Raw genomic sequence first — 24363 nt, forward strand, 5'->3', positions numbered from 1 at the left:
CCAGTTAATACTACCTACTGGAAAACAGAACTCTTCTTCACTTCCTGCCATTTTCAAAGGAGATTATGTAGCCAGTGACAGAAATGTGAAGTGAAGGTTCACAGTGAACATAGATGGTGTTATTATTTTGTCATCCACACACAGTGGAGTCAAAAAGACTTCCATACTGCCACATTATGTTGCTCTCATCTCTGTTGGTCAGTTCAGTTAGTTGGAATAAAAGAGTTGCACACAGCCAGAGCATGTAGTTTTGTCGTGGTGCACTTCAGTGTTGGAGCTACTGGACCTCCCACACTTGGTCCAAGTCAGAGTCGCAGAACCTATTTTTATGCATACATCCCGACTTGGTCCAGGTCTGCTGTGTACCTCTTTCTGAAGATGATGGTTTGTCAAATCTGTCATACTCCTGGTATTTTAAGTCTAAAATGAATCCTTTAGTGATGACTAAACGGTGCACATTCGGAGAACTCACAGGACCTTGCAGGATTTTCACCCACACTTAAACGCGGAGGTTTTCTGGTCATCCCCCTGACCTCTGACCTCTGAAAAGCCCAGGCTGGGATGGACTCTTTATTTAATGTGAGGACGTCAAAACTGAAATGCAAAACATTTCAGCCGTTTATGTGTAATTGAATCCTGAAAACGGCGACAATGAAAACACAATCAGCGGCTGCCTGCTTTTGAAGCCGCAGAGCCGTTTCCACCATCACTCGGCGCGTTTCTTCTGCTGGAATATGCTCACACCGACACTGCGAGGTGCCAGACGCTCGCATCGCGAGGATGCGTCTAATTGCATCTGCCGAGGTGCGAAAGAACTCTGCAAAGCTTTAATTACACCTATCTCGCCCACTCGTTTTGTCTGCCTGCTTGTGTGACAGCTGAAATCATTAAACACGGCGAGAAGGAGAAGACGGGCGAGCCGAACGACTGGGACCGAGAACTGGGAATAAAAAGTGGGAGGTCTGAGTTGTGTTGAAAATGTGAAACTCATTGTCATCAGCAGGGGATTGTGAGTTGATGGGCTGCTTATCTCCCTTTTGTTTCTCGTGCGCGAGCGTGTGTATAACGTGAAGTAATGCGGTTCAGTGCAGGGAGCTGCAGGAGGCCGGAGCAGCTGAAGGTTAATGAAGTGCTGTATTAAGAGCAGTTTGGTAAATTGCTGTCAGATGGGCCACGCGGTGAAATGAGAGGATCAGCAAGAAGCTAAATTGAAATTATCCTTAAAGGAAAATTGTAGTTTCTTTCAAGCTTGGCTTTATTTTCGGTCACCATTCCCACTGGTACTCACTGGAAGTGCTGTACTCACCAAATGCTGAGGAGAGGGCGGTGAGGAGCAGTTAACCACTTTTATTCAGGATTAAATGAAGGTGAAGAGCAGAAAGGTGGACCTGTTAAGCTAATTTCCACCAGCCATGCATGATTCACAGTTTAGAATAATCTTTCATCTGATACGGAGCATCAGTACGGCTCTTCTCATTCCCTCTCTGATTGAAACAAGTCATTTTGGCTTTTTTCTAGTTGGGTACTTCTAGCAAACAGAAGGTGAATAGAAACAGCTTTTGCAGATAGGATGTAACGTTAGGACGAAAACCATTCATCAAATAACTCAACTATAAAAGGAAAAAAATCCTCAATGCAAATGTTTTACTTTGATGTTTTCTTTAATCCACGACTCTGTAAACCGTGAGCTCAGGTGGAGAGAAAGAAGAGTTTTTTTCAGCGCCTGCTACTGTAGAAAGAAGCCTTTAAACCTTACTACGATATATCCCTCAGACCTAGTTGGAACTTTTTAAAATTTTTGTTGAAATAAGGAGTTTTCTGATGAACTGCACACCCGCGTTCAAAGCCACACTTCCACGCATCAGACTTCACCCTCACTGTGATCAGCAGGACTCGCAGTTATTCACACTCATGACTTAACTGGTGTCTAAAACGTCTGTCTCTTGCTCGTTTTGTGAGTTCTCGATGTAGAGGGATGCATATTTCACCACCTAGCAACAGATGACGTATGTCAGATAAAGTCCGATTCCCACAGCTGCTCTGAGTTTGAAACGTTTTACTCATTTAGTCGCATTTCTGATTTTCTTCAGAGTGAATTTCAAAGAGCCGGAGGCGGTGCGAGCGCTGACCTGCACCCTGTTAAAGGAGGACTTTGGTTTGGCCATCGAGATCCCTCTGGAGCGACTCATACCCACCGTCCCCCTGCGCCTCAACTACATCCACTGGGTGGAGGACCTCATTGACGGCCAGAAGCAGCCGCGCAGGGGCATTGACATCGGTACGGCCACCAGTTTCAGTCACCTTCAGCGCACGTGTGATGTGATAGTCTAGTTAAGCTGCTTTGATTGGTTTATAAGACGAGAAATCAGGCTTACTTAGTCACTTACTTAACTTAGTTCAAACATGGTCATTTGCACTTCCATCACTCACTGTCAGACTCAAAATATAAGGTCATCTGCACTGACCCAGTGTGTCAGACTTCACTCTAATGCATATGTGTTTCAGTTCTCACCAGTACCTGTACATCTGTGTAAAATGAACGTGCTTCTCCTTTAAATGCTGCAGCAAACCCCAGCAGCACATCTTTAAACATTAATAACCACAGACGGGGGGGATTTAAATGTTAATGCCGCTGCTCTGATTTTTTTTCTTGATGTGGCTCGCCGCTCGGCACAGCACCTGAAATGTCAGTTGGCACTTCCAGCAAATGAGCCCAGTCATTCCCAGTTTTCCCAGCACTCGCCAGCCTGATCCCCAGTCACACGTCATTACTTGTTTTTCATTCTGTCGCTCAGAGAAAACAAGGTCTGACTTTAAATGTGTTTTCCTGCAGGTGTGCTTCTCCTCTGTAGTTCCTCAGGTCACTGATTGGTGACCCCGAACCTTTATGTGAGCCCACTGAAGCTGTCTGCTGCTGATGGATCACCACTGGGTGTTTCCTTTTCTAACCGAGGCCATCTCAACTGAATTATGTGGCTTTGGTTCTTGTTAGATGGGAATAATTTAATAATAGCTGCTGGATTTGACATTTATTGACCATTATGTCCACCAAGTCTAAGATAATTCTTTAGAAACGCATCATGTCACACTTTGGGACCTCCTTCCTTCAAGACAACAAAAACATTGCGGCACATTTTCATATTGTTCAGTGACAGCTATGATCAGTCATCATTGTGAACACATACATCACTGTCAGGCTGCCAGTAACGTACGTGTGTGTGTGTGTGTGTGTGTGTGTGTGTGTGTGTGTGTGTGTTTTTCATCAGGCACTGGGGCGTCCTGTATCTACCCCTTACTGGGAGCCACAATGAACGGCTGGTACTTCCTCGCCACAGAGGTGGACGACATCTGCTTTGACTATGCTACCAAAAACGTGGAGCAGAACAACCTGTCCGACCTGGTCAAAGGTGCGTTTGATCTACTCAATGTGAAGGTGACTTCATCTTTAGATATTATACTACTACGCTGGAACTCTCATACACTGTCTCAGAGATGATGTTTTATGTGTGAGCTGCAGCACTGAGGATGAATTCCAGGATACTGTGATTACTAAGAAGTGGATTAATATGACAGCAGGAAGAAGTCAGCTACCATTAGCCACCACAAGCTACTGGTCAGGTCAGCGTGACTTTGGAAATAAAAACAAAACCATTTTGCACAAATGTTCAGTTGGATGAAGGTTGATCCCACTTTTCTGGTCATAATTCATGTGATAGTGATGAAAAGGTTTAAACATCAGATATCATCAAAGGTCCAGTCTGACTTGAATGATGTGTAATTCGGAACATCTTGGATTTCACCTTCTACCTGTGGGTCTGATACAGCCTGGAGACAGATTGGTTTGTTAGATGATGAGGTTTGCAGGGCCAGTGGGTAGTTTTTCGGGGGCTTCCTGTGCGTCTAGTGGTCATTGTTTATGATTGTAGATGATGCCGCTATAGCGGCTCTGACCAGCCAAAAATTAAGAAGCTGTAGGTTGCATGGTGCAGGCTTGTTCTGGCAGATCCCACAGATGTTCCACCGGGTCCTCTGGAGTTTGGAGAGCAGGTTTGTTGTATTGCTTGTGCTGTTCCTGAGCAATTTTTGCAGTGTGCTGATGTCCTGCTCGGAGAGGCCACTGCCATGAAAGGTATACGTGGTTTGCAGCAATGTTTAGGTTGCAGACCGTGCACCCCAAAGTGTTCCAGCAGGAAACAGATATTTTCACCAGTCCTATTTTTAATGCTGTGGCTGCTTTGTGCAATTTGATCACTGATTGTTGCTGTAAATATTTCAGCAAGTCCTGCCAAAATCTCGATATCCTGCCTCGAAAATGCTTTGTTTCCTGTTGTAGTAAATAGGATGTCTTTTTGTGACACTTAGCCGGACAAAACAGGGACGTCTTGCTGGAAGAGTGTCGTATTTAGCCTGAGCTGAGACTAAACTTGTCTCTGCTCAGCAAATCTGTGGCTGACAGGAGTGCAGCACACAGTGACTCGGGTCCCATTTTGTATTGACAGTCATACATTTTATTCAGCTTTTACACACTTGTCTCACATTAGTGTTTATTTATTTATTTTACCTTCCTCAGTCGTCAAAGTTCCTCAGAAGACTTTACTGATGGATGCCTTGAAAGAAGAGACAGAAATGGTGTACGACTTCTGCATGTGCAACCCTCCATTTTTCGCCAACCAGCTGGAAGCAAAGGTAAAAGTTCACGTTTAAAAGTAGTTTAAATTCTGGAGCGTTGTCTGCTTTGACCTTGAAGTTTCTGACTCATTGACAGTAAATGCACTCGTATACTGACCGGAGAGGCTCCAGCACCAAACACAGTGTGTTTACGTTTTAGTAACAGGGCTCTAATAGGATTTTATTGTAATCTCTGTCTGTCTTGCTGCCCTCTCCAGGGGGTAAACTCCAGAAACTCACGCCGACCTCCTCCCAGTTCAGTGAACACGGGCGGGGTGACGGAGATCATGGCAGAGGGCGGAGAACTGGAGTTTGTCAAGAGGATCATTCATGACAGCCTGCAGCTCAAGAAGCGCCTTAGGTGAGGAAAGAGGACTGTTTTCTTCTTTTCTTTTCTTTTTAAAGGTTGCACATGTATTTGTGTGTGTAAAAACACAAATGTCATTACAACACAGCCACATATTTAAATTGGCGGGTGGATGTAGATGAGTGCTGCACTTGTAGTTGCTCTGGAGAGGCTTGGAGAGCTTTAAATGGCTGCAGTGAAGGGGAGACTCGGAGAGGTGAAATGGGCAGATGGGCTGCTGCACATTGATGGAGCTGTCACCCACAGTTGCTTTAATGATTTTGGCACACGTTGACTCTGTGCTGTATCCGGGAGCCCACAGGGAACAGCTGTGTTTGGGAGGGTGAGGGTGGAGGGGTCGGATAGATGGGTGGGGGTGTCTCAGGCGGCCCTCGCTTTACCCTCCCTCGTTACGGGGCTGTCACCGAGGCAGCCGAGCGAGACCCGGGCAGAGGGAGCTGCAGAGTGGTGCTATTAAAACTGATTAGACGTGTCACACCTGCTACACGGAGCACTGTGTGTGTGTGTGTGTGTGTTTGCAGAGTGGAAAGATGAGCACTCTTGAGTGGGACTGAAGTTAACACCTAGTTGCTCTTGTGTGGCAGTGTTACACTAAAAGTCAGAGCGAGCCGGGTTTCATTTCGCAGGTTTGAGGCTCCGGCCAAACCAACCGGAGCCGACTGTCACTCCCAAAACCACGCTGGGACACGAGAGCCTCCAGGTGTCCATGGAAACACTGCCAGCCTTTTCCGATTGGTCCTTCGAGACGCCCCCATTGCCCCGCTCTGCTCCTCTTTCCTTTCTTTTCACCAGAGGGTAATTACTGTCAGATAAGGCGAGTTTAACTTTCAGCCAAATATCCAAAAGTGCGGTTAGATTTGAGGTAATGCTCCTAATTCATCACGCCATTGATATGAAAATTACCGTCTCTGGTAATAAGACTGTAATCACGTGCGAGTGCTTCAGAAGAGAAAAGACTGAAAGTGGAGGCTGATGCAGCTGCGCTCTTCTCGAAGAGGCTGCTGGTGGTGCATTCGGGGATCTCTCCTGGGCGTTGCTCCCCACTGTGCTCAAAATTGGCGAACATCTGTGAATATTAGAGCTGTTAAATATTTCATCGTGTCACCTGAGGCTGACGGGCTGCTCCTCAATACCCCTTCAGCCCTGGCTGTCCTCATGCCTCTTTAACATGATTACATGTCAGTGTCCTTACTGATTGTCAGTCACAAGTTAAATAATGTGTCAGATTAAATTTTATTTGGGTGTTACAGGAGCTTTTTAGCCAACTACAGTCAGGAGGCAGGTTTGACACAGTTGAAGTCAGAGCTTTAGGAAACTGCATCTATGTACATGTCTATTAAAAGCTTTCTATATTATAATGAAATAATAATTATTATAATAATAAGGAAAGTAAGACTAAAAGATGTTGAGATGGTTGAATGGTTCACAAATTGCTAGTATCTCACTATAATGATCATAGAGTATTTATGTATGTCTGTATGAACTCCTCCTTAATGGGGGAGCCAGTCACAAAACCTACGTACGCAACTTAACGGTGTCCAGAATTTCTATTTTTTTGTGTGTGACTACCACATTACGCTATTCCAAGTAAATGTCAAACCCAAGGTTCGCAGTTTTAGGTTTTGCTTTCAAATTGAACAGGTTTCTCAAATAAGATGAATGCATGTAATAAATACAGGAGGGAAACAAAATAGCACCACAGGCATGGCAAAAAACGCTTGTAGGGAGGGTTTGTCCTAGTGTTTGTAATGTAGATAGGAGCCATGTAAGGCTGTAAAAGTCATTAATAAAACTTTCAAATGAATTGAATGTTACATCTGACAGGTAGCCAGTGTACTGGCCTTTTTATTCAAATCCTGGGACTTTTTTTTTAATGAGCTGGCTTTTTTTTTAAGGAGATGGACTTTTGGCTGGGACCCAAGCAGTAGGGCTGCACGATTAATCGTTAGAAAATCGCGATCTCGATTCATACTCATGTGCGATTTCATTTCCAAATGACAACGATTTAAAAAAAAAAAGAAAAAAAAAAGACGACGATTGTACCGCATTTTGATCCGGGACATACTCTGCATGAAAACAAGCGCTCACTCTTCCTGCTCAACAAATGACAAGGGCGGAGCCTTATACCACGTGATACAGAAGCTGTGCCGTGTGATGCTAAAATTAGCAGGGAAAAAACAGCGGAGAGCACGTCAGGGATGACGAGAAAGTGACAGGAGAAAATCCGTCCCGAGTCAACCACCCAAACATCAATAACGGGAACCTTATACAGCGCTTCCCTATACACGTCGAACTCCCGCAGGCACAAAGAAATTACGGAGGCTATTACTTATCACCTGACCAAAGATATGGCTCCCATCAACACTGTGCAAAACGAGGGATTTAGGAAAATGATCAACACCCTAGACAAACGCTACACAGTGCCGTCCCGCAACTATTTTTCTATTGTTGCACTACCTGCTCTATACACGCAGCGTCGAGCAACGGTGGAGACGGAATTTCAAGCAGTACAACATTTTGCGGCAACAACAAAACGTGAGACATTTCGTTAGCTTGATAGCATAATTGCCTAAGTCATTTTTTTGTGTTTTCGGAAAACAAGAAAAAACTAATTTTCTAAATATCACATGCATATTTTTAATTGATATTTTCACAGAACATTTAAGTATATGTGAGGAAAAGTATGGAAAAAGAACAAAACCCAACATCATTTCTTTTGTCTAATAAAAGTGACTTAGGCAGATTATGCCTATGACTTAGGCAGTTTTTCTTCAAACTATAAAATGAACATGACATACTACAATGTAACCATAACACACTGTAACTTTTCAATTTTAATCACAAAATGGCAGCTAGAGTAAGGAGACTTACTCACTTCACCTCACCCACCCATTAATTTGCAGAGGAGGCCTGTAGGCTCATAAAAGAGGTGTGCGTGTGTCTATGTGTGTTTGTATCTGTCTGTGTGTGTTTGTCTCTCTCTTCTCTCTCTTTCTCTTCGTGTGCGGGTGTGTGTGTGTGCGTGTGTGTGTGTGTGTGTGTGTGTGTGTGTGTGTGTGTGTGTGTGTGTGTGTGTGTGTGTGTGCGTGCGTGTGTGTGTGTGTGTGTACTATTTGGTAGGCTATGTATACTACTGATGAGGAAGATCATCATAGTACTTGTGGGCCACTCTTGGTAGTACATTTTTCATTGACTGTAAGTCACTGTATTTCCTCAGGGTGATGGGCAACTGAGCAGGAAAGAGTGGGATCCACTTGAATGGCTTGTTGTCGGGTATGCTGATGCGCCGAGGCAGGTCTTCCCAGTCAGATTCAAAATCCAGCTTGTACCTGATCCGTCCATCAGTCAAGTACTGCAAAGCCCGGAGGTCATGGACTGTGGGGTCCCCAACTTTTTTGCCGGGTCGAATATTGGTGACATAGGTGCCAGATAACTTCATGAAGTCATTGTGGTATAGTTGAGTCACCCTGTATGGGGATGGATTAATGCGTGCAGCCTCAAAGATGACAACGTAATCTCGTGGAGTGTAAACGTCTTGCACAATGCGCCGTTCAATTAGACTGTGCATGGAGTCACACTCCATCTGTGTGTGGCCTGCAACTAGAAATTTCTGCTCAATGCTGACACCATGCTTCATGGCCAGGTAAAGGTAGGCGTTGCTGATGGTAGCACACCGGTTCTGATACCCGCAGCCATCACTCCAGACAATGACTTTCTCAATGTTTCTGTTGGCCTGTAGGACAGACTCAAAGTGGTTGGACTGCAGATGTGCAAAAACCTCACTGCTGAGGGAGCCTTCATGTTCTTCCCAAGCATAACAGTACCCATCTCTGTTGTTCATGTTGAAGCAGGTAAAGTTGTGCATCTGTAATTTAGTTTTGTAGTACATTGTACTTGCTTTTGTCTGGGGGCAAAGAAGAACGCGTTGAAGGTCCATTGTCCACACTGAAAGTGTGTCACTGGATTCATTTTTGTCTGCAGCCTTTTCAGCTTGAGCCTGACTCTTCAATCTCAAGTGTGTAGCAAGAGCATCCTCATCTGTATTTCCTACCTTGGCGCTTACACAGATGTCACATTGTTTTTTTTTTTGGAATGAACACAGAGTAATCCTGCTCTCCAAAAACCTTCCGAAAGTATGTCTCACTCACAGCACGCTTTCCATTCTCATTGGCAGCATTCTGGTATTCCTTGTGAAGCTCTCTCAAAACTGTTCCTGGCTCCAGGAACTTCTTGTTCTGATAAGAGGGAACCTGGCGGCAGTTATGGGATGGGACTGTAGGTATTCCAGAGAGCCACTCTTTCAGGAAGGCCTGGTCTCCATCTGATATTGGCATATGAGGACCAGTCTTGTTGATCTTGGGGTTGGGCTGGGTATGAGTGTTGGGTTTCATGCCTGCAGTTAACCATGATCCAATGGTTCTCAGGGCAATACCAAGTGTGGAACAGAAAAGATTTTTGCACACAGGTATTTTGCATCTATCTGAGAGTTGCAGGTGGTATAGCAGAGATGTTGTTCTCCTTGAATCAACACCACCTTTCTTCTGTTTTATGGGCACATTTTCAACAACAGTCTGGATATACACCTTGCGTGTCTCCCAGGAAGGCATGGACCAGAAATTGTTGAAGATTCCTCTTCTCTCAACTTCAGTCAGTAGCTCACAACTTCTTTTCGTTGACTTGAAGCAGTGCTGTGATGTGCATGGTGGGCCCATGGCCTTTGGTGGTCTCTCCTGTCCCATTGTATTCTTGTAATTCTCTCCCTTCAGACGCTTTTCTTTGATGACATTTTTCTTCCACGTATGGGGCAGTGGACGCTTGTGACGAACAGCAGAAGTGCTGGGGGTTGGACTGGCTTCCTCTTCCTCTGCTTCCACCTCCCCTCCTTCCTCTTCCTCCCCTTCATCTTCGTCTCCTTCCCCTTTCTTTTCCTCTCCTTCATCTTCCTCTCCTTCTCCTTCCTTTTCCTCTCCTTCCCCTTCCTTTTCTTCTCCTTCATCTTCCTCTCCTTCCCCTTTCTTTTCCTCTCCTTCATCTTCCTCTCCTTCTCCTTCCTTTTCCTCTCCTTCCCCTTCCTTTTCTTCTCCTTCATCTTCCTCTCCTTCCCCTTTCTTTTCCTCTCCTTCATCTTCCTCTCCTTCCTCTGGCTGCTTATCAGTCTGTTGCCCCATATCAACATAATTTCCTCCTTCTCCCTCATCTATATCCACCAACTCCTCTAAGTTCACATCAACTTCCTTTCCTGATGATACAACAGAAAATAAAATGCTGTTGGAGTATCTTAAAATGGTAAATCAAGATGACATCTAAATCTACTTGTGTAGTCAAAATGTCTGCTATGTAAAAAAAAAAAAAAAAAAATCAATTTGTACTATTAATATCAAATCAAATCAATTTATTTTTGTATAGCCCAAAATCACAACAACAGTCGCCTCAAAGGGCTACATGAATATTACTGGCAATAGAGTTCAACCAGTATCAGTCATTTGAACACAGTCAATATAAAGTCCAATTTAACAATTAACAATGAACCCAGGGCGTCCCCCGTCCTTAGACTCTCCTCCTAATAAAAAGCAAATGTTTGAAACATAATATAATTTGCAAACTTGCTGAAAATGCTCAAATTGCCTTTGAAATTGCCAAAGATTTACTCTGGTAGCATGCTGCTGTTAGCTAGCTGCTAGCTTGTACTACATTACTATGCTAATGCTACACTACTAACGCTAATGTTAGCTAGCCATCATACTTTGTTTGCAACAAAAAAGTAATCTTTTAACATGGTCATAACCTCTTTGATTGAATGAAAATACATTTAGTGACCAAAAAACTAAAAAAATATGAACTTTTACCAGATGTAAATGAATCAAAAAGAAGAGCAAGGGCTTCACTTGCGGTCAACCTCTTCTTCTTATCAGCCATTTTGCATACATCAAAACTGCCTAAGTCAACCAGAACCTGTTTAAACACATTCCAACCCAAATCACCAGCTGTAGGCGGATACCAAGTACGCATCAACACGTCATCCTCGACACTATAAACACGAGGGTACTGGTCGCTAGAGTTGGCCGCGGAAAAACAACTCACAAGAGTTGGGTCACTCTGCTGTGCCGAAACCAACTCCTTTTTGTTGATTTCCAAAGACAGTTGAGGTGTCACTGATGGGCTAATAGGCAGCATCGCCTCAGAGTCGCCCGTCAGTGGAACACGGGTTTCAGATTCAGACTCCGGACCACCACCAGCACAGAGAAAAGAATCAGATAAATCCACGTCACCGTACTTGCGCCTATGCGCACGAGTTACCGCGCAAGCAGGAAAAACAGAGGAGGAATGCTCCTCAGCGACAGGGTTAGGTAATGAAATATCAGGCACCGGTATCTCAACCACTCTCGGGGTAGAAAACACTTTTCCGTTAGCCAAATCATTCCCCAGAATCATCGCAACTCCGGGCACTGGCAACTGGTCGCGCACGCCAACCGGTACCGAACCCGAAACGAGCGGCGATTGAAGAAACACATTGTGCAATGGCACACGTAGTACATCCATTTTTACACCCCAGACAAGAGCATCCGAACCACAAAAAGAGTCATCAGAAAAAGGTAGAATACCCTTCAAAATAAGAGTCTGCGCGGCCCCAGTGTCACGCAGAATCATGATCGGCACCCGATCCTCCTCTTTTTCATTCAACGAAACAAACCCCTCCGACACAAAAGGGCGGTAGCTCTCATCAAAGCCTTCACTTCCCACTCCATTGCTAGGTGAAGTGGAAGCTGACATAGAACGAACGAAACCCACACTTTTCGGCTTCCTCACCGTGTTGGCCTGCTCCCTGCGCTGTAGTGATGGGCAAGCAGCAACGAGGTGCCCGATTTCATGACAATAAAAACATTTGCGATCTGACATAGGAATAGCAGCAGAACGTGTCTGGCGCTTAGGGGAAACCCTATAACTTCTGACAGGACGAGGTGAGGAAGTGTACTCACGGCGCTCTGTCGAAAGTGCAGCACGATGAGTTAACACAAACTCGTCGGCAAGGACCGCGGCTTTAGACAGTAACCCCACCTTCTGCTCATTAAGATACACGACAATGTTTTCAGGGAGACATGTCTTGAACTCTTCCAGCAGGATCAACTCCTTTAGCTGAGTAAAGTCCTCCGCGTGACTGGCAGCCACCCACTTGTCAAATAAGACAGTTTTCTCACGTGCAAATTCCACAAACGTTTGACTATCAAACTTGCGACAGGCACGAAACTTCTGTCGATACGCCTCTGGGACAAGTTCATAAGCCCGCAAAATAGTGGATTTGACAACCTCATAATCCAAGCTGTCCGCAATAGAAAGACTCGCACAGACCTCCTGCGCTCTTCCCATTAATTTGCATTGCAGCAACAGACTCCAGACGTCCTTTGGCCATTTTAAAGTGGTTGCGATGCGCTCAAAAGCAGTGAAATATGAGTCAACCTCTCCTTCCCTAAAAGGAGGTACCAAAACAACCTGTTTGCTAGCGTTAAACTGGTCTATGGTGGGAGTGTCGGGGAGTGTACTTACAGGAACGGGAGCAGCGTCACTCGCTCGAGAACGATCAAGCTCCATAGCTCGAATGCGGAGATGCATGAGCTCGACTTCCTTAGCCTTAGCCGCCAACTCCACCTCCTTCAAGCGAAGGGCAAGCCTGAGATCCTCCGTCACCAAACCCCCCCCAACCTGGCCAGCCGGGTCAAATACAGGAGACTGAATGGCGACAGGAGCTTCCGCCCCCGACGGCATCCGCCCCTTGGAAGGCTTCGGGACGGCCCCAGCAGCTTCCGCCCCCACTGCCGTCTCCAAACTCCCAGACCCACTCGGCGAGGTTTTCTGCCCCCCAAACACTCCCCTGTCCACCAGTCTCTCCACCAAACAGTGTTTAATTTCCGCCTTCTTAGCATTCAACGGAACATCCACCCTGGATAAGTTATCCACTACCAACAAATCTGCTTTTGTGCACCGCTCCAACTTTTCAATGGAGGGACGTTGCGCAAAATCATCCATGTCAAACGACATCACGAGCAAAGCGAAAAAGGAAAACACAACACCGCAGACACCCAACCGCATCCGCGCACTCCAGAGCCGCAAAACTCGCGCACGACGTTTCCCCCCCACCACAAACGCAAAAAGGAAACGAACCAATCACACGAACGAAAAGGGACGAGCCCCCATTTATGTTACGCCCCTAGTCTAGGCGGGTAGGGACGCACATAAGGTTGGAGGAGAGAGAGACCAAATCCCCGCCCTGGTTCCCAAGCCAAACATCCAAACCAGTTGTAAGTAAAAAAGTGATTTTATTTAAGGACAAGAAGCATAGCTCCGGGGTGAGCCCAGGCCAAAATAATAAACAAAACCAACTAAGTCCCACCAGAAAAGACTAACTAAACCCTAAGAAAGAAAAAAGAACAAACAAATGACAGAGCTATCCCTCGCTCCCTGACCAAGAAAACAGGAGAAAACGATTCCAAAAGAAAAGGCAGCTCACCCCTTCCGCTTCAGCCCACGAGTGCCTAAGCTTACAATTCACACTCCCACAAATACACAAGATAAACGCAGGCTGGGAAAACCAGGGTCAGGACTGCGACGGCTGTCAGGCTACTCGCTCGTTCCACACTCTCTCTCTCTCTCTCTGGAGCTGTCAGAGCGGCTTTTTGAATGTGGTCACCTGTTCCATGGTCCAATCAGCTCACTACTCTTCATTAGGGGAGGTACCTGTAGAGAGTCTTAAGCACAGTAAAGAGACACAGAACAAACAGCCCACACAGTGTTCTTATGGCCAGTAAAGTTAGGCAAAAATCTCAATTTGACCAAAAAATGACTTAGGCACTTATGCTATGAAGCTAACGATTTGTTGTTTTTATGTTTATTTATTGTTTTTATGTTCAGTCTCAACTGTTACGAAGTTGATGTGCAGTTAATAAGTGCAATAAATATTTATACTGGAAAAGAAAATCGTGAGAGAATCGTGATCTCAATTCTAAGCCAAAAAAATCGTGATTCTCATTTTATGCAAAATCGTGCAGCCCTACCAAGCAGTGAACATTGCAGCAGTCCATGAAGGAGTGGGTGAATTTTTCAAGCTCTGTTACAGATAGAAAATGATTGACTTCTCCAACATTTCTTATGTCTGATTTATACAAATCTGTAGAGCCCACGATTTAGCCTACGTAACTGGGTGACAGCATTGCCAGTAATAAAACCTGTATGGGTTGCGTCGATTACTACGTCAAGTTGAATTTCTAGTGAGGTGTGCATCAGGTTGAAATGTAGGAAGTTTTTACAGTCCTGTGAATAACTTGGCACCTCCTTACTGCTTCCATAGGAATTAAGAGGTTAAGTAGCAGCCAGGTACAGATTATCAACTGCAGTTGGTAAAGTAATCATCCACAAATCTGAGCGCCTCTATAAAAGCTGAAGTTTTGGCAGTTTGCTGGTTTGGAACAATAGTCTGCTCCAGTTTTTAAGAGCTGAGGCGATAAAATGAAACCCTGATGATGACCCTAACCCTAATAAAAACATCACACACACATGTTTTGACTACCTCTGTCAAATTGACCAGCCGTCCTTCCAGGCTGACTCCCCGATGTGTTTCTTTCCTCCGCCTGCCCCAGCTGGATGTTGCTGCTCATTGATCAAGTCCAACCTCACGTCTTTATCACACAGCAGTGATTATTGATCAGGCGTCCACCACGGGATGACTTCAAAGCAGTTTTTCCTCTGCTGCAGGATGTTTTTCTGCCTCTCGTATTTTACTTTGTGTCGCTCCCCTGAGCACTCCCCCTCTCCTCATTTGATCTGTGCTCGAGGGTTCACGCCCGGCTGTTGGCCACTAACACCTCCAACAGACACAGTTTGGTTAATATGGATTCTCCTTTCTGCAGGTGGTACAGCTGCATGTTGGGAAAGAAGTGCAGCCTGGCACCTTTGAAAGAGGAGCTGAGGAAGCAAGGGGTGAGTAGCCAGCGAGACCCAGAACAAAGAGAAATTTACGAATACATGCGCAAACACGGTAATCAGTGAGAGTTACAAAGCAGGCACAGCTTTGATCTCAGTTTGTTCATGCAGAGACACGATGCTTCTTGCAGGGCTTGTTAAAACAATCTTTGCCACACCCCCGTCGCCCAAGCTACCTTTCTTCTATGTATTGATGTTTAAAGGAGGCAATCACCAGCACCAGCTGAGCACGCTCACAAACGAGCCATGAATGAGCTGATTTCTGTTTGCTGTGCATGACTGAATCACACGCCTCTCAGTAGCTAACATGCATTAGCGTCATTAGCCTGACTAATAGCCCAGCACATGACTCCTGACTGCTGCGGGCCTGCAGTACCGCGCCAATCTCACAGACCGCCCGGCCCCCGCCCCGCACCTGCCACCCCTCAACCCTCCTCCAGGGTGTCGCTGCTCATCAGAGTGAGTGCAGCGTTGGCTAACATCCAGGAAGAAGGCTTCATTCTGAAGCGTGTGTAAAAAGAAACCTGCGCTTGTTAATATGCTAATGCTTTCATCACCAATTACTTGAGTCATTCTCCAGCGTGTCCTCAGTTTTCGTTGTGTTTTTAATTTAGCAAATGTGACTCATAAAAACTCATCTCACCCTCAGAGCTGTCTGACCTCTGACATATAAGATAAGTGACTTCCTCTTATTTTCTGAGAAAACCCCGACAGCAACACAGTGGATTCCCACATCCTCCTTATGTTCTCACATACTGTCAGAGACGTGAAGCCAAAGGTCACACTGGCAAAACATCACACTGTCAGATTCAGTCACTGCTTTCTAGAAAGACTAAATTCCTAAATTGTTAGTTTTGATCGCAGATACCGCACACACCAATCAGTCACAGCTGCCAATCAGCACAGAAACTCCAAATGTTTTTATAATGATGGGTTTTGTTTTAAACAAAATATTGAATCGGTGCTATGGGAAGGATTTTATTTGGATAAAATAACTGAATACTGATAGTGAGACGGATACGTGTAGATATAAAATGACAAGCCTCTGTTGCAGGAAAATATTTGGATTTTTCTGTATTTAGCCATAAATGATCATCAGATTTTCACCTAAGAGTGTTTTCACACCTGCACTCTTTATTCCATTTAAAATCATTTTACTCCTCCCTGCGATTCAGTGTAATTCAGCGATGGTACACAAACATTTTTATTTTAAAATGTTTCTTTTTTCACATCTAGTTTCAATTTTTAGTTTAAATTAACTATCATAAATTTTGTTTGTAGAGATGTATTTTGCGTGACTTGGACTTTTTCTCTTTCCAACAAATATTTTACATGTGATCAGTTTCTGTGGTGTATTTTCTTTATGAATTTATCGTTTTGAGGATCTCAGGTACAGCCTGGTCGCCAGAGTACTGCAGTGTTTTCATGCTGTGCACTTGTTAACTCCAGACTCCTCTCTGTTTTTGCTCAGGTGCCTAAAGTGACCCACACTGAGTTTTGCCAGGGGCGGACCATGCGGTGGGCACTGGCTTGGAGTTTCTATGACGACGTGGTTGTTCCGGTGAGTTTGTACAGATTTATTGTTGTTGTTGTTGTTAAATGTCAGTAACAGAGGATTACCAGGATCAGGATTACATATAAAAGCAGGTTACCTGCTCAGCTCTGAGGAGCACATTTTGCTCTGCTGCTGGATGTTTCCAAACCCTCTCCTCAATAATGCACCACCTCTGTCCCTCTCCAGACTGGATCCTCTTTCCCTGCAGCCTCGTTCCATTATGTGTACTTACTCCGTCCTCTGGGGAGATGTTTATGTGATTTCTAACATGCTGTAGCCAGGCAACAGTCGCCAGGGCAGAATTGTGCGCGCACACTGTACCGCAGGCGTGTCTGGATTAGAGGGTGAGATTTGGAGTTAAACAGACATGAAAGCATTGCAGAGAGAGATCTGGAAATGATGCTGCAGTGCTGATGAAGTCAATCAAACACATAAATGCAGGTGAAGCAGAGGGCTGTTTGGTGGACTGTTTCTGTTTTTCAGCAAAAAAGCAGTTGAGCAGAATGATTGGCCTAATTTTTCTCCAGCTACCATCCTCCACGTTCACACTGCTCCAAATCATCAACAGGCAGAGCCCCTCGAGCACATGTGGGGTTACGTAGCAGAAGTTCACGGTCAAACGCCCAATTCTGCCTGCATGAACCTTTCTATGGTCATCTGGTTTATGTATATAAGCATGGGAGAGCGCATTAATGTTAAATGTAGACTAAAACATATGTGACATATATGATCTGTGACCTACTTAACCTCATTATTACCCGTGGTGACTTAATTCATGTCTGGTGTAACCAGAAATGTTTGCAGTACAGTTATTGAAGTAGTGGAAACCTCAGGATTCCTAAGGATTCTAATCCAGGAAGAAATAGATTTTTGGTCAATTTTATTTATTTGTTGTTTTTGCATGTCATTTTCATTTGGTTCCCTCATTTGGAAATAGCTTCAGTCTAAAAAACAAGATAGGAGACGTGTTTATGTTTTTTAAACACTTGGATCTGTATGATGTCAGTGAGAGCTTCTTCCTCTTCTGCACTGTGATCATCTTCCATCTCACCCTCTGTCTAACATCCTCCTGTCACACCAACCCTGTGCATGTCCTTAATCCCGACATCCATGAATCTTCTCTGAGGTCTTCGTCTTTACCTCCTCCATTTTCATCATCCTTTGTCCAGTATATCCACTATTCCTCCTCTGCACATCTCCGAACCCTCTCAACCATGCTTGTCTAACTTTGTCTCCACACTGCTCCACCTAAGCTGTCCCTCTGATGTATTCATTACTATTCCTGTCCATTCTGGTCAGTCTTCAGCTCAGCCTCCTGTCTTTTTGTGCACACATCTCAGCAGGTCTCACTGCCATCCTGTAACCCTTCCCTTTTACTCCTGTCACAAATTACCTCCGACACTTGTCTCCACCCTCCCCACTCTTCTTCACCTCTGTTGCTCTGAATAGTTGATCCCAGGTATTCAAACTCATCTACTTTTACTATCTCTACTCCTTGCAGCTTCATGGCTACACCCGTCTCCCCCACCATCAGTGACACTCTCTCTGTGTGATGCCACTGACTGCAGATATCATTAATATGGTCAACTCAGAAACATAGCACTGACTTTTTAGCAAAGCAGCTCCACTTCCCTTTTCAGACCTACTATTTGTGAGGTTCAGCCAGTCAGGAGAAAACTAGAAACAGACCAAGGATGGAACTGAAAGGCTGAACCGAGGCTCAGTATAAAGGATTATTTTCATCTGTGAATAATGCAAAGCTACTCTACTAGATTAGAGTACTATGGAGTTGGAATCAAGTGTAATGAGACAACCCTTCCCTCGTTTGTTTTTTCCAACCAGTACACACAAATCCACACCGTTTTCAACATATGAAATAATACGAGCTGTTGTTATTTTTAGATTCAATCTTATTACAGAGAGAGGACAAAATGCAGGGGTTGTAGTGAATTGAAAGGAAACTACATTAGATAGAAAGACCTTTTGAATGCAGACAAAAGAGGAGGAAGCACATCCAGCACAGGCCGACAGAATAAAAGGACCTGTAGACAGAGACGACTGCCAGGCTTTATCTAAGCCCTGAGGCCCACTGTTGCTCATACAAGCCTGTAGCAGCAGGAGGAGGAGGGATCAGGAAAGTCCAGAATCCAAGCTGGGGTTTGGGGACCTGACGGAAATCGGGGGGTTGGGAGGAGAGGGGGGGGTGATCAGAGTATGATTTACAGTTTGCCTGCAGGTGAGACTGGCAGCAGTTTGTTTCTCTATGGTGTGTGTGTGTGTGTGTGTTTTCATGGACTCAGGAGGTGAAGATTGATGATTGAACATCATTATATGTGGAGAGAACAGCTCTTGTTGGTTTTAACTCTAATTTTAAAAATCGTGTGTGTGTGAGAGAGAGAGAGAGGGCATGCAGTGAGGTTGTAGTGGGTAAGTGGGATTAATAATGGAGTGAAAGAGCAGAGGAGTCAGAGGAGGATGGGATTCAGTTTGAGAGGTGTGTATGTAAACTCTAAATGTGGGTTTTGTGTTCTTTCATTTGTAAGTCTGTTTGTGTGTGCGCGTGTGTGTGCGAGATTCTGTGTCAAGGATGCTCGGTTATGAACAGACAGGTTTGGCTTGATGGATTTTATTGATTTCCTTGCACAATGAGCTGCAGAGCGTGCAGAAAAGAGGGAGAGACGTCTGAGGCAAACAATAAGAAATAAAAGCAGCAGCCAGACAAGGCAGCGCTCATTGTCAACCCATTAATTACACGTGTCCATCTCCTCTAAATATGCATCTAAAAGCACCGTCATTTTAACTAAAAATCAATAGATGATTGAGACAGGGAGTGAGCACCAACTCTGCTCTTCTTCTTGAATGTGCAGCAAATTCGGCGATTATCACTGAGGAACTGTAAATGATGAAACATCACTCACAGGCAACAATAAAAATCTTCAGTGACTCTGAGAGTAACTGAAACTTGACAGCAGGCGAGTGCAGCAGAGTGAAGGTCACCCTCTGCTCCTTCCCTCAGCTGTTTGTAGGTCAGTCGGCCATGCTGTCTGCTGCCTCACTACTGCCGCAGACCCCCGCTGTCTCCCCGCTTTAAGCCAGCCTGCAGTGAGTGTAGCGATCACAGGTCGGCTGCAGTATGACTGCTGCAGAGCCTCAGTACTCCGACACAGTTGGGTGATGATCTACATCGCCATTATAGCCTGACATTAAAGGGAATTAAAAATTTCCGTTTGATTTATTGCAGGCTCAGGTGCAGCTTGCATGATTTGAGCGCCCTCTTGTGGCACTCTGCATTTATTTTTTTTCTCTTTAGATTTGTTTTTGATGCAGAGATATAACTGCATCATTTTACTCATGCCATTCATTTTATGTAGTATTTTTAATGGGCGACTGCTGGGGAATGCTCCAACCCTCTCCGCGAGATCGTTTTAGGCCTAAAATGAGCAAAAACTGTATCTGAGAGGTTAAAGAGTAAGGACGAGAGAGTACAAAATGTGAGGAAGTGTTCAGCAGATTTTAGTGTTGGTAGCAGGACAGTGCAGCTACTCTGAAGGCCAAAGGAAAAAGACTCAATCCAGTAAAATGTCAGTTTTCCTCCTCCTTAAAGGTCAACTGTCTGAATGCAGCACAGATGTTGATCCTTTTAAAATTTAATGCCGACTACAAGTCGCACTGTGATACGGAGCTACTTAACTTTGACATCCAGTTTGGTCTACAATATGCAGACCAGGGGTGGGTGACTCCAGACCTCAAGGGCCGGTGTCCTGCAGGTTTCAGATATCACCCTGGGTCAACACCCTGAATCAAATGTTTAGTTCATTACCAGGCCTCTGGAGAACTTCAAAACATGTTGAGGAAGTCATTTAGCCATTTAAATCAATTGTGTTGGATAAAGGACACATCTAAAACCTAGAGGACACTGGCCCTCGAGGCCTGGAGTTCCTCCACACCTGATGTAGACTGTTGCATGATATTTCCTTGCATGTCCCCCTCAGTGCTGTTATAACACAGTTATTGTCTGCATATTCATGAAATGACATTTTCCTGTAGTTGCAGAAAGAAGTGCGTTACTATTAGTGCGTTCTTGATTGAAGACTTTACAGATGTCTGAGTTTGCCAAAAGGATTTGAAACAGCTCACACTGTGTAAACACTGCCCCCTGCTGGCAGCTGTGCTCTGAACTCATACAGTTCATTGTCTCTTATTACTAGGGATGGGTATCGTTTAGGTTTCATCCGATACTTTTGAAACGGTGCCGGTGCTTAAAGAATGGAGAACACAAACTTTGTCCAAAAACCTCTTATGTTTTTATTTTTAGCAGTCTTTTTTTTTATGGTGACTCCACCGTTGAAAATGGATGGAGATCTTTGACTATAAATTTTGTCACTTCCCTATGAATTTTGTCCACTTTTTCTTCGGTCGTTTTAGGCTTTCTGGCCAGGGTGAAGGGAGTATCTGCCATCAAACAAGAAGACAGCTGCATGTAACTACAACGGTGTTTGCTAGTTCACCTTACATGCATTAATTTAATAACGTGGTTAGCCTACTCAACTTAAATTACACACGAACAACATTAAGCTACTCACGCAGAGAAGAACGGCTGCTGCTGCATCATCATCCGTCATCATTTCTGCTACACTGGCAGGGCTAGGGGCCAGGACTCTACTCTTCGGGTTCTTGGGGGATGTTGCTAACTCCGCGTCCGATAACAGGCACCACACCCGCAGTAGATGTGCATGGTGTGAGGTCTCGCAGCAAGCTATCAAATACGGTGCATTTCTCGGCTTTTAAATAAAAAACGCTATGCATTGCCAGGCGTTTCATCAGATTCGAGGTGTTACCTCATTTGCACAGTATCAGCTTAAAGCACTTGTTGCAGGCTGCTGAGTTTGCATCTTTTGCTGTGAAGTACAGCCAGACTTTTGACCGCTTTGCCTTGGGCGTTTTTAATCTGTAGCTCTGCTCTAAAAGAACGTACGTAGTGGGCCCGCCTACTGTCCTTGGAAAGGTAAAATGATTGGCTAGAATCCAAAGTGTATGACATCTCAGGAAAAAAAAAAAAAAGCACCGAAATGTGTGGTGCTTTTCGGTCTGGTTACTACCGTTTATGTCAGAACCGATGCCATAATGGCACCGGATACCGGTACCCATCCCTACTTATTACTGTGTGGATTTGAGTATCCTCAAATCTGGTTCCCCTGTCCTCAGTAATATCCAGTACAGCTTGCTGTCTAACGGTGTCTGACTGGCTTTGTATGATCTCAGTCCCCTCCCAGTAAGAAGTGTAAACTGGAGAAGGCCCGGAAGCCGCTGTCGTTCACAATGCCGGAGGCGGGACTGAAGGAGCTCCAAGCCAAGGCCTCGGCTTTAGGCTGCACGTGCCGCAGCCCTGTGGACAGCCTCACCGTTCTGGTCGAGAAGACGCTCAGTGAGCTGCGGGTGAGCTTCACTACTGAACATTGTTTTATGTATAATAGATTTCACTGAAGTTTTGACTGCACTGGCCAACTGTCTCACGTGTGCGGCTCTGCAGGTGCTGCACAAACGTGTGCCTTGCAAAAAGGAGGAGCAGAGCCTCTTTCTGACAGCTGTGGAGAACACCTGGATCCACGGGCGTCAGAAGAGACGTGAACAGACACGTCAGCTGCGAGAGCTCCCCAGGGCGCCACACTGTGCCGGAACCACTTCACAAACCACCGTGACCGCAGGTGCTCCAGAAACATGCCTGACCTCCCAAAACCAACTGACCACCGCAGAAAACAGCAGCAGCCAGAACGAGAACGCTGAGAGCAAAAGCACGCCTGCAGACAAGCCGGGTAAAGAAGTCACAGAGAGCATGACTGGGGAACAAAAAGAGGCCCCAGAAAAAGTAACAGGCGAGGATGTGGACATGGAGTCCTCTACCTGCACAGGAACGGGGCAGGAAGCAGACCTGAAGGAAACACCTGCTGCAGCGAGCGAGCCGCCCTCGAAACAACCCGTGAGCCCCAGCACTGTCAAACACTTCTTGTTTAAGTGTCTGCTGAACGTGATCCAGGAGCAGAGTGACGTAGTGATCGAGATGCACTGGGTGGAGGGTCTGAACAGAGACCTGATGAACCAGCTGTGCACTTACCTGAAGAACACACTTTTAAAGACTGTCGCAAAGTCCTGATCAGCAAGTCGAGATCTTTTCTTCTCAAAAATTAAAAGCTTTATTTTTTAGACATGATTAATGTTAGGCTGTGTGTTGGGAAGTTTATTTTGTATAGCTTCTGAAAGGCAATTCTGTATTGGCTGTTTCTTTTAATTCACTTTTAAGATTTTGTATTCTAGAGGCAAAAGTCTCCTTTCCCCCCGCTGAAAAAACACAAGCTTGTAAAAAAAAAAAAATCCAAATCACCTGTTTTAATTAAAATACTTATTAATATACTATACTTCATGTCAACCGTACAACAAACAAACCATCATACATAACAAGAATCTCTATCGCAACAAAAGTAAGGAGACACCACCTTGTAGCGCTAGTCACCAATTGAGCTTTACAAGTTAATTGTATTGAGCTGGAATCTTCAGGGAAATTACTCCGAACACTCCAACCAATGATTCATTTGGCCTTGCCAATAGCTGATATACTCATGGAATCACCCAACACTGCATATTGTGTGTTATAAATTGCAAAAATATTTGGAATAAATTTACATTTTTATACAGATTTCTTTCCCTTTCCCATTTTTACTGAATTGTCTTTAATTATGTAGTACCTGTAAATATCCACAAGAGGGCAGCGTCAGCTTGTCCTGTGTGTTATGATCCGTTGTACTCGTTGATCTTTAATTGTTCCTTTGTTAGAGATTGTATTTTAGACTCACTGTCGCTCCAGTCTGGCAAAACTGTTTTAAATAGACCCACAGACCGTGTAATTCAGGAAGTTCCTGGAGCCCCTCGGTCTTTCCTGGAGAGCCTTTGGTATTATTACTCTGCTGTACCCGGCTGACTTCCTCAACAGCATCGAGTGAATAACAGGAAAACATTCCCAAAATATGCAGGGCCACGTGTACGTATGTGCACATTTTCTGTTGTCATAAGCAGAAACGCGGTTCCTGCTCGTACGACGTGTCCTGCGGTCACGGCCGGACTTTTGACTCCGGCGACGCATGAGTCATGTGATATCTGCTGAATAAAGGGCAACAACATTAGAAGCTGGCATTTTTGTTCTTTTGTTTTTGGTCCGCTGATACAACATCTTTAAAGATTTTTAATATGCTTAAAAAACTTCCAGTAACTCTCTCACTGTTATTTATGTTGCTGTCATAAAGATGACGTTTCCTTTTTCTGCAAACCTTGAAGGCTTAGAAATCAGTCTGGATATTGGTGGTGTGACTGGAGTTATTACCCTAATAAATCAAAAAGACCTGAAGTGACTAGCTAATCATTTCGAAGTTATTTATAAGTCCAGCATTTAATTTGCTGCCTCCAGCCACTAAAATAGTTTAATTTATTGCTTTTTCTTTCCCTCTTTACTATAAAAAAGCACATTTGGGTGGACAAAATCACCATAGAGTTAGAGGGAAGTGTATTGTCATTAATCCTTATTCTGACATAATAGCAGTCAATGATGAAAGTGAAACTGAGCTGTGGCCTTACATTAAGCCAAAATGTGCTGCTTCGCTATGGTTTTATTGTTTAACAACTACAGATATGGCTTCAGTAATAACACTGATTAGTGCAGGGATGACAAGCTCTTTTTATAGCCATATCTTTAGTGGGACGGACCAGTGAAACTGCCCTTCAGTGTCAACTAGTTTAATCCTTGAGATATCCT

General features: G+C 44.7%; 1 protein-coding gene across 4 annotated transcripts in view; it reads left to right on the top strand.

Moving 5' to 3' along the window:
• mettl16 (methyltransferase 16, N6-methyladenosine) overlaps positions 1-23962 on the top strand; it is a 35206-nt gene extending 11244 nt beyond the window's left edge. For all 4 annotated transcript variants that reach the window (XM_024805029.2, XM_076873181.1, XM_076873180.1 and 1 more), the window contains 8 exons: positions 2091-2278; positions 3267-3407; positions 4571-4686; positions 4887-5029; positions 14935-15004; positions 16479-16568; positions 21825-21998; positions 22093-23962. In XM_024805029.2, the coding sequence (XP_024660797.2) occupies positions 2091-2278; positions 3267-3407; positions 4571-4686; positions 4887-5029; positions 14935-15004; positions 16479-16568; positions 21825-21998; positions 22093-22713 (1543 nt within the window). In that variant the 3' untranslated portion in view covers positions 22714-23962. The remainder of the gene's footprint in view (positions 1-2090; positions 2279-3266; positions 3408-4570; positions 4687-4886; positions 5030-14934; positions 15005-16478; positions 16569-21824; positions 21999-22092) is intronic.
• Positions 23963-24363: the final 401 nt, after the last annotated feature.

The sequence above is a fragment of the Maylandia zebra genome, linkage group LG14 (genome assembly GCF_041146795.1).
Source record: "Maylandia zebra isolate NMK-2024a linkage group LG14, Mzebra_GT3a, whole genome shotgun sequence".
Classification (NCBI taxonomy): Eukaryota; Metazoa; Chordata; class Actinopteri; order Cichliformes; family Cichlidae; genus Maylandia; species Maylandia zebra.